Genomic DNA, 16,022 nt, shown 5'->3' with positions numbered 1-16,022 from the left:
AGAGTGAATGAATTGTCTGGACACGGTTCCCAACATGGAGGTGGCTGAGATGGCGGCTAACAGCTAACTCCATAAAGAGCATTAAACATCAACAACAGTGCTGACAGAGCAAACAGTGTTAACCAGGGCAGAACTGTAGGGTGGGCGCTATGCTTCTGCAGTGACACTGTCCCGATATTAGCGGCAGCCATCATATGAGCGCGGTGCAGAGGTGTAATACTGAACTAACCAGTGGAATATACACATGCATGAACATTCATTCATTAAACTGTGTATTTTTAATAAATTGCACTTACAGTTTAGTGATATGATTATTTTAGGAATTCTACATTACACTTTTTTTTTTAAATCAGTATTTGAAAAAAGTCTCACATACCCCCTGCAGTACTCCAAAGTACCCTTAGGGTTACACGTACCTCCGTTTAAAAAACACGCTAAACATTTGTACGAAACATTATAACTCTTTATTCAATAGTTTTCAAACAACTCAGTGGAAACTAGATTAAGTTGTGCTTGCATGTGAAATAATGCTACAAGTCAAGTTCTCCATTTGTTCCAGTGAATCAGTCACAGACATTTACAAAGATAGATTCAATAGGCAGTGCTCGATAAATAGTATTTGCTATATACATGACACCTCTTTACTGTGGCTTGATTTTACCACTAAGTGGCTTTTTCACAGTCTGGTTCCAGCTCCAGCTCTGTCTTGCCCTCAGTGGCCTCCTGACATGAGGTCTGGAGCTCAGACGGACTGAGAGGATGGTGGACTTCAATCATCAGCTCATAGATCAGTGTTCCCAGCAGCGCCCCGACACAGGGAGCCACTATGGGCACCCACCACCAACCACCTCCAGCCCTGTAAAGACAGAAAGGTTAATTCATTAATGTGAGGCAACAAAGTGCAAATTACATGGTTAAAATATTCAGATAAAATTAATGTCCTGAGTCCAACTACTTACTTGAAAACATCCACTCCCCAGCCGGCGATGAACGTGAACAGTCGAGGTCCAAAATCCCTGGCAGGGTTGATGGCATAGCCACTGTTGGAGCCCATTGAGATGCCAATAATCAGTACTGCTGCTCCCACTAGTACAGGCTGGAGACCGTCAGGGAGAGAGCCGTTCCTCTGGTCTCCAATGGCCAGGACACACAGCAGCAGTGCAGCCGTGCCTATAACCTGGATAACATTGGAACTGTTACATATATATGCAGAAAGGCAGTTGTGTACACATTCTGTTGTATATTTAGGATCAGAAAAACAGATTTAATGAAGGCAAAATGGTATTAATTCATCCTAATGTGAGTGATAGGCCTTTAAATCATCAAAAAGGAAGTGACTGTATCTACCTGGTCCATGATTCCTCCCCACACACTGAGGTAGTCAGCTGGGTAGGTGGCGAATATGCCTGCTGTGGCAGTGGGACCCGTCACTGTCAGTTCACCTCCACCGAATGCCTGAATGGCATCTGCAAACATCGCATCACACATGGGAAAACACACAAAAACATCCTGTGAGATTCAGCGTTTTTCAAAGTTTTATTGTCAACAAATCTCATTAAAAGACCAAAACCAACAAATAATTGCTTCTTTGAACAAGTATTGTCTTTGTAGCCAAAGCCTAAAATATAGTGTACTCAAATGTTTCCCCCAATATATTGACATGAAAAAGTCAGATAGTTATGAAAAAAATCATAAGTCATAAAAATATCATAGTACAGTATGTCATTGAAAAAGTTATAAAAACGTCCTAGCATAGTATGTCATTGAAAAAAGTCATAAAAATGTCATAGTATAGAATGTCATTGAAAAAAGTCATAAAAATGTCATAGCATAGTATGTCATTGAAAAAAGTCAAAAAAGTCATAGTATAGTATTTCATTGAAAAAGTCATAAAAAAAAGTCATAGTATAGTAGGTCATTGAAAAAAAAGTCATAAAAAAAGTCTTATAGTATGTCATTGAAAAAAGTCATAAAAATGTCATAGTATAGTATGTCATTGAAAAAGTCATAAAAATGTCATAGTATGGTATGTCATTGAAAAAGTCATAAAAATGTCAGTATAGTATGTCATTGAAAAAAGTCAAAAAAGTCATAGTATAGTATGTCATTGAAAAAGTCATAAAAATGTTATAGTATAGTATGTAATTGAAAAAGTCATAAAAATGTCATAGCATAGTATGTCATTGAAAAAAGTCAAAAAAGTCATAGTATAGTATGTCATTGAAAAAAGTCAAAAAAGTCATAAAAATGTTATAGTATAGTATGTAATTGAAAAAAGTCATAAAAATGTCATAGCATAGTATGTCATTGAAAAAAGTCATAGTATAGTATGTCACTGAAAAAGTCATAAAAATGTCATAGTATAGTAGGTCATTGAAAAAAAAGTCATAAAAAAAGTCATAAAAATGTCATAGTATAGTATGTCATTGAAAAAGTCATAAAAAAGTCATAGTATAGTATGTCATTGAAAAAAGTCAAAAAGTCATAGTATAGTATGTCATTGAAAAAGTCATAAAAATGTTATAGTATAGTATGTAATTGAAAAAAGTCATAAAAATGTCATAGCATAGTATGTCATTGAAAAAAGTCATAGTATAGTATGTCATTGAAAAAGTCATAAAAAAAGTCATAGTATAGTAGGTCATTGAAAAAAAAAGTCATAAAAAAAGTCTTATAGTACGTCATTGAAAAAAGTCATAAAAATGTCATAGTATAGTATGTCATTGAAAAAGTCATAAAAAAGTCATAGTATAGTATGTCATTGAAAAAAGTCAAAAAAGTCATAAAAATGTTATAGTATAGTATGTAATTGAAAAAAGTCATAAAAATGTCATAGCATAGTATGTCATTGAAAAAAGTCATAGTATAGTATGTCATTGAAAAAAGTCAGAAAGTCATAGTATAGTATGTCATTGAAAAAGTCATAAAAAAAAGTCATAGTATAGTATGTCACTGAAAAAGTCATAAAAATGTCAGTATAGTATGTCATTGAAAAAAGTCAAAAAAGTCATAGTATAGTATGTCATTGAAAAAGTCATAAAAATGTTATAGTATAGTATGTAATTGAAAAAAGTAATAAAATGTCATAGCATAGTATGTCATTGAAAAAGTCATAGTATAGTATGTCATTGAAAAGTCATAAAAAGTCATAGTATAGTAGGTCATTGAAAAAAAAAGTCATAAAAAAAGTCTTATAGTACGTCATTGAAAAAAGTCATAAAAATGTCATAGTATAGTATGTCATTGAAAAAGTCATAAAAAAGTCATAGTATAGTATGTCATTGAAAAAGTCATAAAAAAAAGTCATAGTATAGTAGGTCATTGAAAAAGTCATAAAAAAGTCATAGTATAGTATGTCATTGAAAAAGTCATAAAAAAAAGTCATAGTATAGTAGGTCATTGAAAAAGTCATAAAAAAGTCATAGTATAGTATGTCATTGAAAAAGTCATAAAAAAGTCATAGTATAGTAGGTCATTGAAAAAAAAGTCATAAAAAAGTCTTATAGTATGTCATTGAAAAAAGTCATAAAAATGTCATAGTATAGTATGTCATTGAAAAAGTCATAAAAAGTCATAGTATAGTATGTCATTGAAAAAGTCATAAAAAAAGTCATAGTATAGTATGTCATTGAAAAAGTCATAAAAAAAAGTCATAGTATAGTAGGTCATTGAAAAAAAGTCATAAAAAAAAGTCTTATAGTATGTCATTGAAAAAAGTCATAAAAATGTCATAGTATAGTATGTCATTGAAAAAGTCATAGAAAAGTCATAGTATAGTATGTCATTGAAAAATTCATAAAAAGTCATAGTATAGTATGTCATTGAAAAAGTCATAAAAAAAGTCATAGTATAGTATGTCATTGAAAAAAGTCATAGTATAGTATTTCATTGAAAAAGTCATAAAAAAAAGTCATAGTATAGTATGTCATTGAAAAAGTCATAGAAAAGTCATAGTATAGTATTTCATTGAAAAAGTCATAGAAAAGTCATAGTATAGTATGTCATTGAAAAAGTCATAAAAATGTCAGTATAGTATGTAATTGAAAAAAGTCAAAAAAGTCATAGTATAGTATGTCATTGAAAAAGTCATAGAAAAGTCATAGTATAGTATGTCATTGAAAAAGTCATAAAAAAGTCATAGTATAGTATGTCATTGAAAAAGTCATAAAAAAGTCATAGTATAGTATGTCATTGAAAAAGTCATAAAAAAAGTCATAGTATAGTATGTCATTGAAAAAAGTCATAGTATAGTATTTCATTGAAAAAGTCATAGAAAAGTCATAGTATAGTATGTCATTGAAAAATTCATAAAAAGTCATAGTATAGTATGTCATTGAAAAAGTCATAAAAAAAAGTCATAGTATAGTATGTCATTGAAAAAAGTCATGGTATAGTATGTAATTGAAAAAAGTCAAAAAAGTCATAGTATAGTATGTCATTGAAAAATTCATAAAAAGTCATAGTATAGTATGTCATTGAAAAAAGTCATAGTATAGTATGTCATTGAAAAAGTCATAAAAAAAGTCATAGTATAGTAGGTCATTGAAAAAAAAGTCATAAAAAAAGTCTTATAGTATGTCATTGAAAAAAGTCATAAAAATGTCATAGTATAGTATGTCATTGAAAAAGTCATAGAAAAGTCATAGTATAGTATGTCATTGAAAAAGTCATAAAAAAAAGTCATAGTATAGTATGTCATTGAAAAATGTAAGAAAGTCATAGTATAGTATGTCATTGAAAAAAGTCATAGTATAGTATTTCATTGAAAAAGTCATAAAAAAAAGTCATAGTATAGTAGGTCATTGAAAAAAAAGTCATAAAAAAGTTATAGTATGTCATTGAAAAAAGTCATAAAAATGTCATAGTATAGTATGTCATTGAAAAAGTCATAAAAATGTCAGTATAGTATGTAATTGAAAAAAGTCAAAAAAGTCATAGTATAGTATGTCATTGAAAAAGTCATAGAAAAGTCATAGTATAGTATTTCATTGAAAAAGTCATAGAAAAGTCATAGTATAGTATGTCATTGAAAAAGTCATAAAAATGTCAGTATAGTATGTCATTGAAAAAGTCATAAAAATGTCAGTATAGTATGTAATTGAAAAAAGTCAAAAAAGTCATAGTATAGTATGTCATTGAAAAAGTCATAGAAAAGTCATAGTATAGTATGTCATTGAAAAAGTCATAAAAAAGTCATAGTATAGTAGGTCATTGAAAAAAAAGTCATAAAAAAAGTCTTATAGTATGTCATTGAAAAAAGTCATAAAAATGTCATAGTATAGTATGTCATTGAAAAAGTCATAGAAAAGTCATAGTATAGTATGTCATTGAAAAATTCATAAAATGTCAGTATAGTATGTCATTGAAAAAGTCAAAAAGTCATAGTATAGTATGTCATTGAAAAGTCAAAAAAGTCATAGTATAGTATGTCATTGAAAAAGTCATAAAAAGTCATAGTATAGTATGTCATTGAAAAAATCATAAAAATGTCAGTATATTATGTCATTGAAAAAAGTCAAAAAGTCATAGTATATGTCATTGAAAAAGTCAAAAAAATGTCATAGTATAGTATGTCATTGAAAAAGTCATAAAAAAAGTCATAGTATAGTATGTAATTGAAAAAAAGTCATAAAAAAAGTCTTATAGTATGTCATTGAAAAAAGTCATAAAAATGTCATAGTATAGTATGTCATTGAAAAAGTCATAGAAAAGTCATAGTATAGTATGTCATTGAAAAATTCATAAAAAGTCATAGTATAGTATGTCATTGAAAAAGTCATAAAAAAAAGTCATAGTATAGTATGTCATTGAAAAAAGTCATGGTATAGTATGTCATTGAAAAAAGTCATAAAAATGTCATAGTATAGTATGTCATTGAAAAAGTCATAAAAAAAGTCATAGTATAGTATGTCATTGAAAAAGTCATAAAAAAAGTCATAGTATAGTAGGTCATTGAAAAAAAAGTCATAAAAAAAGTCTTATAGTATGTCATTGAAAAAAGTCATAAAAATGTCATAGTATAGTATGTCATTGAAAAAGTCATAGAAAAGTCATAGTATAGTATGTCATTGAAAAAAGTCAAAAAGTCATAGTATAGTATGTCATTGAAAAAAGTCATAGTATAGTATTTCATTGAAAAAGTCATAAAAAAAAGTCATAGTATAGTATGTCATTGAAAAAAGTCATAGTATAGTATTTCATTGAAAAAGTCATAAAAAAAAGTCATAGTATAGTAGGTCATTGAAAAAAAAAGTCATAAAAAAGTTATAGTATGTCATTGAAAAAGTCATAAAAATGTCAGTATAGTATGTAATTGAAAAAAGTCAAAAAAGTCAGTATAGTATGTCATTGAAAAAGTCATAGAAAAGTCATAGTATAGTATTTCATTGAAAAAGTCATAGAAAAGTCATAGTATAGTATTTCATTGAAAAAGTCATAGAAAAGTCATAGTATAGTATGTCATTGAAAAAGTCATAAAAATGTCAGTATAGTATGTCATTGAAAAAGTCATAAAAATGTCAGTATAGTATGTAATTGAAAAAAGTCATAGTATAGTATGTCATTGAAAAAGTCATAGAAAAGTCATAGTATAGTATGTCACTGAAAAAGTCATAAAAATGTCAGTATAGTATGTCATTGAAAAAGTCATAAAAATGTCATAGTATTTTATGTCATTGAAAAAGTCATAAAAATGTCAGTATAGTATGTAATTGAAAAAAGTCATAGTATAGTATGTCATTGAAAAAGTCATAGAAAAGTCATAGTATAGTATGTCACTGAAAAAGTCATAAAAATGTCAGTATAGTATGTCATTGAAAAAAGTCAAAAATGTCATAGTATAGTATGTCATTGAAAAAGTCATAAAAATGTTATAGTATAGTATGTAATTGAAAAAAGTCATAAAAATGTCATAGCATAGTATGTCATTGAAAAAAGTCATAGTATAGTATGTCATTGAAAAAGTCATAAAAAAAAGTCAGTATAGTAGGTCATTGAAAAAAAGTCATAAAAAAAGTCTTATAGTATGTCATTGAAAAAAGTCATAAAAATGTCATAGTATAGTATGTCATTGAAAAAGTCATAAAAAAAGTCATAGTATGGTATGTCATTGAAAAAGTCATAAAAAAAAGTCATAGTATAGTATGTCATTGAAAAAAGTCAAAAAGTCATAGTATAGTATGTCATTGAAAAAGTCATAAAAAAAGTCATAGTATAGTATTTCATTGAAAAAGTCATAAAAAAAGTCATAGTATAGTAGGTCATTGAAAAAAAAGTCATAAAAAAGTTATAGTATGTCATTGAAAAAAGTCATAAAAATGTCATAGTATAGTATGTCATTGAAAAAGTCATAAAAATGTCAGTATAGTATGTAATTGAAAAAAGTCATAGTATAGTATGTCATTGAAAAAGTCATAAAAAAAAGTCAGTATAGTATGTCATTGAAAAAGTCATAAAAAAAAGTCAGTATAGTATGTCATTGAAAAAGTCATAAAAATGTCAGTATAGTATGTCATTGAAAAAAGTCATAAAAATGTCATAGTATAGTATGTCATTGAAAAAGTCATAAAAAAAGTCATAGTATAGTATGTCATTGAAAAAAGTCAAAAAGTCATAGTATAGTATGTCATTGAAAAAGTCATAAAAAAGTCATAGTATAGTATGTCATTGAAAAAGTCATAGAAAAGTCATAGTATAGTATGTCATTGAAAAAGTCATAAAAAAAAGTCATAGTATAGTATGTCATTGAAAAAAGTCAGAAAGTCATAGTATAGTATGTCACTGAAAAAGTCATAAAAATGTCAGTATAGTATGTCATTGAAAAAAGTCAAAAATGTCATAGTATAGTATGTCATTGAAAAAGTCATAAAAATGTTATAGTATAGTATGTCATTGAAAAAGTCATAAAAAAAAGTCAGTATAGTAGGTCATTGAAAAAAGTCAAAAAGTCATAGTATAGTATGTCATTGAAAAAGTCATAAAAAAGTCATAGTATGGTATGTCATTGAAAAAGTCATAAAAAAAAGTCATAGTATAGTATGTCATTGAAAAAAGTCAAAAAGTCATAGTATAGTATGTCATTGAAAAAGTCATAAAAAAAAGTCATAGTATAGTAGGTCATTGAAAAAAAAGTCATAAAAAAAGTCTTATAGTATGTCATTGAAAAAAGTCATAAAAATGTCATAGTATAGTATGTCATTGAAAAAGTCATAAAAAAAGTCATAGTATAGTATGTCATTGAAAAAGTCATAAAAAAGTCATAGTATAGTAGGTCATTGAAAAAAAAGTCATAAAAAAAGTCTTATAGTATGTCATTGAAAAAAGTCATAAAAATGTCATAGTATAGTATGTCATTGAAAAAGTCATAGAAAAGTCATAGTATAGTATGTCATTGAAAAAGTCATAAAAATGTCAGTATAGTATGTAATTGAAAAAAGTCAAAAAAGTCATAGTATAGTATGTCATTGAAAAAGTCATAAAAATGTTATAGTATAGTATGTAATTGAAAAAGTCATAAAAAGAAGTCATAGTATAGTATGTCATTGAAAAAAGTCAAAAAGTCATAGTATAGTATGTCATTGAAAAAGTCATAAAAAAAGTCATAGTATAGTATGTCATTGAAAAAGTCATAAAAAAAGTCATAGTATAGTAGGTCATTGAAAAAAGTCAAAAAGTCATAGTATAGTATGTCATTGAAAAAGTCATAAAAAAAAGTCATAGTATAGTATGTAATTGAAAAAAAGTCAAAAAAAAAGTCTTATAGTATGTCATTGAAAAAAGTCATAAAAATGTCATAGTATAGTATGTCATTGAAAAAGTCATAGAAAAGTCATAGTATAGTATGTCATTGAAAAAGTCATAAAAAGTCATAGTATAGTATGTAATTGAAAAAGTCATAAAAAAGTCATAGTATAGTATGTCATTGAAAAAAGTCAAAAAGTCATAGTATAGTATTTCATTGAAAAAGTCATTAAAAAAGTCATAGTATAGTAGGTCATTGAAAAAAAGTCATTAAAAAAGTTATAGTATGTCATTGAAAAAAGTCATAAAAATGTCATAGTATAGTATGTCATTGAAAAAGTCATAGAAAAGTCATAGTATAGTATGTCATTGAAAAAGTCATAAAAAAAGTCATAGTATAGTATGTCATTGAAAAAAGTCAAAAAGTCATAGTATAGTATGTCATTGAAAAAGTCATAAAAAAAGTCATAGTATAGTAGGTCATTGAAAAAAAAGTCATAAAAAAAGTCTTATAGTATGTCATTGAAAAAAGTCATAAAAATGTCATAGTATAGTATGTCATTGAAAAAAGTCAAAAAAAAGTCATAGTATAGTATGTCATTGAAAAAGTCATAGAAAAGTCATAGTATAGTATGTCATTGAAAAAGTCCTAAAAATGTCAGTATAGTATGTAATTGAAAAAAGTCAAAAAAGTCATAGTATAGTATGTCATTGAAAAAAGTCAGAAAGTCATAGTATAGTATGTCATTGAAAAAGTCATAAAAAAAGTCATAGTATAGTAGGTCATTGAAAAAAAAGTCATAAAAAAAGTCTTATAGTATGTCATTGAAAAAAGTCATAAAAAGTCATAGTATAGTATGTCATTGAAAAAGTCATAAAAAAGTCATAGTATAGTATGTCATTGAAAAAAGTCAAAAAGTCATAGTATAGTATGTCATTGAAAAAGTCATAAAAAAGTCATAGTATAGTATGTCATTGAAAAAAGTCAAAAAGTCATAGTATAGTAGGTCATTGAAAAAAAAGTCATAAAAAAAGTTATAGTATGTCATTGAAAAAAGTCATAAAAATGTCATAGTATAGTATGTCATTGAAAAAGTCATAGAAAAGTCATAGTATAGTATGTCATTGAAAAAGTCATAAAAATGTCAGTATAGTATGTAATTGAAAAAGTCATAGAAAAGTCATAGTATAGTATGTCATTGAAAAAGTCATAGAAAAGTCATAGTATAGTATGTCATTGAAAAAGTCATAAAAAAAGTCATAGTATAGTATGTCATTGAAAAAAAAGTCATAAAAAAAAGTCTTATAGTATGTCATTGAAAAAAAAGTCATAAAAATGTCATAGTATAGTATGTCATTGAAAAAAGTCAAAAAAGTCATAGTATAGTATGTCATTGAAAAAGTCATAGAAAAGTCATAGTATAGTATGTCATTGAAAAAGTCCTAAAAATGTCAGTATAGTATGTAATTGAAAAAAGTAAAAAAAAGTCATAGTATAGTATGTCATTGAAAAAAGTCAAAAAAGTCATAGTATAGTATGTCATTGAAAAAGTCATAAATATGTTATAGTATAGTATGTAATTGAAAAAGTCATTAAAAAAAAGTCATAGTATAGTAGGTCATTGAAAAAAAAGTCATAAAAAAAGTTTTATAGTATGTCATTGAAAAAAGTCATAAAAATGTCAGTATAGAATGTCATTGAAAAAGTCAAAAAAGTCATAGTATAGTATGTCATTGAAAGTCATAAAAATGTTATAGTATAGTATGTAATTGAAAAAGTCATAAAAAAAGTCTTATAGTATGTCATTGAAAAAGTCATAAAAATGTCATAGTTTAGGCCATGCCAAAAAAAGGCATTCCTGCATGGCGAAAAGATGCAAAGCAAAAGAATGAGCGTTATATTCTGTAAATAAACTTATATATAGAAAAGAATATATTTGGATGTAACCCCACTGTAATCACCAAAATGTATTTAATAACTGTAATATAATTATTTTACATAGAAGATTTGCTCTACTGTTTGGTGACAGTGTTAATGGGACTGCAGTGATCATTGCTGAAGACTCACCGTAGTACTGCAGGCCGACGGTGGCTGCAGCCAGAAAGGCTCCGAATATTTGGAAGAAGATGTAGAACGGCAGCTTTATCCAGGGATGTCTGCCCAAAATGCACAAGCTCAGAGATACAGCAGGGTTCAGATGGGCACCTAATGAATGAAAGAATGAAGAATCAAACATTTCATCATTTAAACAGATTTCTGTCTGATAAAGATATACTTAAATACCATTTGCATGCACATATCTATCTTGAAGACATTTTAACTGCACAATGAATAAAGATGACATTATTTAATGTATTACAGGCATTTCTGTTGCACAGTTTAGGGACTGTTGAAAAAATATTAGGGACACAGAAGGGGTCAGAAATGGGGGAGGGTTTGGTCTTTTCTTTTTGGCCGGAGAGAGGATTGTCTGTCTCTTTAGGCACTCAGTCTTTCTTTGCGATGTAGTTAATAGTTCAACAACTGCATCTTAATGCAACTTAACAATACACATTTTTTTAAACGTGTAGTCCTCAACCTTGGAGACCTGCTTTTCTGCAAAATTAAACATAAGGTTCATGCAGTCCCTTACCTGAGACTCCACGAGACACGAAGACCCCGAATGTTACCCCCAGAGCAAAACCCAGATTGATTGATAGAAACTGCCCCTTCTTATCTTCTGATGTGGTAACCTGGGCAACGGCGCCACATCCAAACAGCTGCAAATACATGAGATGGTGATTTGTATTAGAAGTATAGAAAAAAAAGAAAAGCTAAACTACAGTCTTTGAAAATGCAATATTCTAGATGTGATGTAACTTTGATTTGAAATTCATTTGCTCCTTTCAGGCAGAAAGGTTCAGCAGCTTTGGCCCAGACTCTTATCTGAACACACATCATTGCCTTGTAATAATCTCCTCTTTTTATGAACCCACTTTATGATTTGTATCATAAACGTTCATTGCCCCGACAGGTGAGACAGTCAGGATAAATAAAAGCACACAATCGCAGCCAGCAGAGACGAACAAACAAGACAGCTTCAGTCCACATCCATGATGCACCACCCTCGCTCTTTATCCTCACCCATCCTCACCCAGTCACTGGCTCTCTCCCTCTCATTCTCATTCAGGCCAAAGTCCTCAGTTATCCATTGTGTGGATTCACTAGCTAATTCAATAACAACAAAGTAAGCATGCAATTGTTGTAGGAAACTATATTTAACAGCTACTTGATGTTGACTTTACTTATCAAGAGACAATTTGGATAATCTGGCAGAGAAGAAATTCATTGTTTTCTGTATTTCATAGCTCATTCAGTTAATTTCACGAGGCTGCAGCTTTGTAAAAACAAAAAGGTGGAAACAAACAGTCTTTGCCTCAGCATATTGGAGCACACTGAGCATAGCTTTTGACTTTAAAGGGTAAATTCTTTGCTGCACTTTGACATCTTCATACTTCACAGAAGGTGGTTGAACTCCCTCACCTATACCAAAGTGTTTCATTCACTAACTGAAGTTCAAAGCCACAAATGATACTCACAATCAGGACATAGACTCCGAGGCATTCGGCCATGCACTCCCTCATCAGTTGGTTTTTGATCTTACATTTCTTCAGCAGCCTCTCCATCCCAATGGTTTCTTCCACACCTTGCAGCAACGGGTGATCTTTCAGAGACGGGTCACTGTCATGAGGTGAGCCACACAGTGGTTCATAGTCTGTCCGACTGAGCAGAGTTTGCCCTTTCATACTGGAGGTGTAGACTACGTCACACACTTTATGGCACAGCTGAGGCAGTGGTGTGTGCACTGGCAGGAGAGGAGGGTATTTCACTTTGTAGGACATCTTAATAAAAAAAAATCACAGCAGAATATAATTAAAAACACTTCACAGCAATGAACTGCACTCCTGCACACACAGGCCTGACTCTGACTCACTGGGATGGCTTGCTCTCATCTCACCTGAGAGGAATTCGTGCTGATTGTTTCCTCTCCTCTGATTGGTTGTTGTATTTCTTCCTTTGTGAATGCAAACAGGATCTGACCCCCCTCATGTCATACTCCAGCTCAGCATTCGTCCTCTAAAAAGAATACTATGTCCACAAATTCAGGTGAAATACATTTCACAACAATATAATGTATTTGAATTTATGTGTGACAAAATGTTTTGTGCCACATTGCATCTTTAGGAATAAAAAAGAAGATGAGAGATGGAAATCCTTTGAGCTGGCACCCTTCTACTCATACCTTCATTACTGTCATGTGTGATAAGATAATTAAATCATAGCGGCCTTTCAAGAGTTGCGGACAGTGCTAGAATGTGATGATTGATGAACTAGTATTGTGGGAGTACTTCACCCCCCAGGTATCCATTTGCATGTCAATAATTTACCCTGTGTTACACTGAATTTGCTTGTCTCCACAGTGATCAAAGAATCCAAAAATGGAGAAAATTCGTAATGAACTGAAGGAAATGAGCCACATTTAACAACAGCACAACTGTATCAAAACACCTATTTACACCTCACTCACACCACTCATGCAGTATAATCCAAGTTTCATTTATCCAGTCATATACTCAGCACTTCTAAAACACATGCATTTTTGCTAAAACCTCACTATTAAAAACACTTCTGCATAAAGTACAGGCCCATTACACGTCTGTGTGTGTTTGTGGAACTGTTTTAAATTGTAATGTTTCAGCAAAACTCTAAAATGGTTGCACTGTTACACAATATTGGGTGTATCGCATAATACTCAATGTGGTGGCAGCTCTCAGACAACTGCAAAACACAAAAACAGGTTGGAGTTTCTATCTTCCACTTCATAACAAAATTTCATTCAGCAGCAAGACAACACATAGTTACCAAACTCATTTTCCTTATACACTGAACAAAAATATAAACGCAACACTTTTGTTTTTGCTCCCATTTTTCATGAGCTGAACTCAAAGATCTAAAACATTTTCTATACACACAGAAGACCATTTCTCACAAATATTGTTCACAAATCTGTCTAAATCTGTGTTAGTGAGCACTTCTCCTTTGCCGAGATAATCCATCCCACCTCACAGGTGTGGCATATCAAGATGCTGATTAGACAGCATGATTATTGCACAGGTGTGCCTTAGGCTGGCCACAATAAAAGGCCACTCTGAAATGTTCAGTTTTATCACACAGCACAATGCCACAGATGTCGTAAGTTTTGAGGGAGCGTGCAATTGGCATGCTGACTGCAGGAATGTCCACCAGAGCTGTTGCCCGTGAATTGAATGTTCATTTCTCTACCATAAGCCGTCTCCAAAGGCGTTTCAGACAATTTGGCAGTACATCCAACCAGCCTCACAACCGCAGACCATGTGTAACCACACCAGCCCAGGACCTCCACATCTAACATGTTCACCTCCAAGATCGTCTGAGACCAGCCACCCGGACAGCTGCTTCAACAATCGGTTTGCATAACCAAAGAATTTCTGCACAAACTGTCAGAAACCGTTTCAGGGAAGCTCATCTGCATGCTCGTCGTCCTCATCGGGGTCTCGACCTGACTGCAGTTGGTCGTCGTAACCGACTTGAGTGGGCAAATGCTCACATTCGATGGCGTCTGGCACGTTGGAGAGGTGTTCTCTTCACGGATGAATCCCGGTTTTCACTGTTCAGGACAGATGGCAGACAGCGTGTGTGGCATCGTGTGGGTGAGCGGTTTGGTGATGTCAACGTTGCGGATCGAGTGTTATCGAGGGTTATGGTATGGGCAGGCGTATATTATGGACAGCGAACACAGGTGCATTTTATTGATGGCATTTTGAATGCACAGAGATACCGTGACGAGATCCTGAGGCCCATTGTTGTGCCATTCATCCACGACCATCACCTCATGTTGCAGCATGATAATGCACGGCCCCATGTTGCAAGGATCTGTACACAATGCCTGGAAGCTGAAAACATCCCAGTTCTTGCATGGCCAGCATACTCACCGGACATGTCACCCATTGAGCATGTTTGGGATGCTCTGGATCGGCGTATACGACAGCATGTTCCAGTTCCTGCCAATATCCAGCAACTTCACACAGCCATTGAAGAGGAGTGGACCAACATTCCACAGGCCACAATCAACAACCTGATCAACTCTATGCGAAGGAGATGTGTTGCACTGCGTGAGGCAAATGGTGGTCACACCAGATACTGACTGGTTTTCTGACCCCCCCAGAACCCCCACAATAAAGCAAAACTGAACATTTTAGAGTGGCCTTTTATTGTGGCCAGCCTAAGGCACACCTGTGCAATAATCATGCTATCTAATCAGCATCTTGATATGCCACACCTGTGAGCTGGGATGGATTATCTCAGCAAAGGAGAAGTGCTCACTAACACAGATTTAGACAGATTTGTGAACAATATTTGAGGGAAATGGTCTTTTGTGTATATAGAAAATGTTTTAGATCTTTGAGTTCAGCTCATGAAAAATGGGAGCAAAAACAAAAGTGCTGCGTTTATATTTTTGTTCAGTGTAGATAACCCATCTGTTTGTATCCAACTGTACACAGCAGACATTTAGACACATCAGCCTGGAGGATCTCTGTGAGGACATTTGCAACAGCTGTAGAGAGGCTCGGTAGTTTAGAGATCAATCTCATTACAGCATCATCCTGTAACTTAATTGTCTATCCCCTTCTTTGTCATTACTAGTATCTCTTTAAGATTTAATCATGGAGCATATTTGATGAAAAAGATCATTTAGGTTATACAGTTCCTTTAGATTATATGAAACTATTCTCCTGTGACTGACTGTATGTCCCAGACTGTTAAAGTTAGAGCCACCTGACACTAACTAATGATTTGAATCCAGCTGAACATAAAAAGTAATGCCAAAGAAGACAAGATGGGAGAGAGGCTCCCATATTTTTGATCATTTTATGGAGTAATTCAGCAATTCTACAAAAGAAATTAATAATTGGATTGTCAGGTTTTGCAGGAGGATTTGGATAAAACCACAAACAAGCCAAAGCTACTTTGTTATTAAGATTAGCAATAATTTGTCCCTCCAGTTATTCTCTATTAAAGTCAGGTTATCATATCCCTATGTGCGCGGCATGGTGGTGTGGTGGTTAGCACTGTCGCCACTCAGCAAGAGGGTTCCTGGTTTGATCCCAGGAGGGAGCCATTCTGTGCAGAGTTTGGATGTTCCCCCTGTGTCAGTGTGGATTTTCTGCGGGTACTCCGGCTTCTTCCTACAATCCAAAGACAT

At 31.8% G+C, this 16,022-nt stretch overlaps 1 protein-coding gene across 1 annotated transcript; it reads right to left on the bottom strand.

Moving 5' to 3' along the window:
• Positions 1-451: 451 nt before the first annotated feature.
• aqp10b (aquaporin 10b) lies at positions 452-12,697 on the bottom strand. Its single transcript, XM_049603168.1, has 6 exons — positions 12,319-12,697; positions 11,373-11,499; positions 10,808-10,945; positions 1,348-1,466; positions 960-1,177; positions 452-856 (listed from the first exon to the last, which is right to left on the bottom strand). The coding sequence occupies exons 1-6, from the start codon at positions 12,619-12,621 to the stop codon at positions 664-666; spliced, it is 1,098 nt and encodes a 365-aa protein (XP_049459125.1). The 5' UTR covers positions 12,622-12,697; the 3' UTR covers positions 452-663.
• Between the last annotated feature and the right edge of the window lie 3,325 nt (positions 12,698-16,022).

This window comes from Epinephelus fuscoguttatus, linkage group LG17, assembly GCF_011397635.1.
Source record: "Epinephelus fuscoguttatus linkage group LG17, E.fuscoguttatus.final_Chr_v1".
In the NCBI taxonomy this organism is placed as follows: domain Eukaryota; kingdom Metazoa; phylum Chordata; class Actinopteri; order Perciformes; family Serranidae; genus Epinephelus; species Epinephelus fuscoguttatus.
This window is presented reverse-complemented; position numbering and strand designations above follow the sequence as displayed.

What these genes read in the sequence shown, in the direction of transcription:
- aqp10b (XM_049603168.1), bottom strand. Translation starts at nt 12,621, where the DNA reads ATGTCCTACAAAGTGAAATACCCTCCTCTCCTGCCAGTGCACACACCA. An exon ending in CGTGTCTCGTGGAGTCTCAG is followed by an intron (nt 10,946 to 11,372) that starts GTAAGGGACTGC and finishes TTCATTCATTAG; the next exon opens with GTGCCCATCTGAACCCTGCT. An exon ending in TGGGGAGTGGATGTTTTCAA is followed by an intron (nt 857 to 959) that starts GTAAGTAGTTGG and finishes CTGTCTTTACAG; the next exon opens with GGCTGGAGGTGGTTGGTGGT.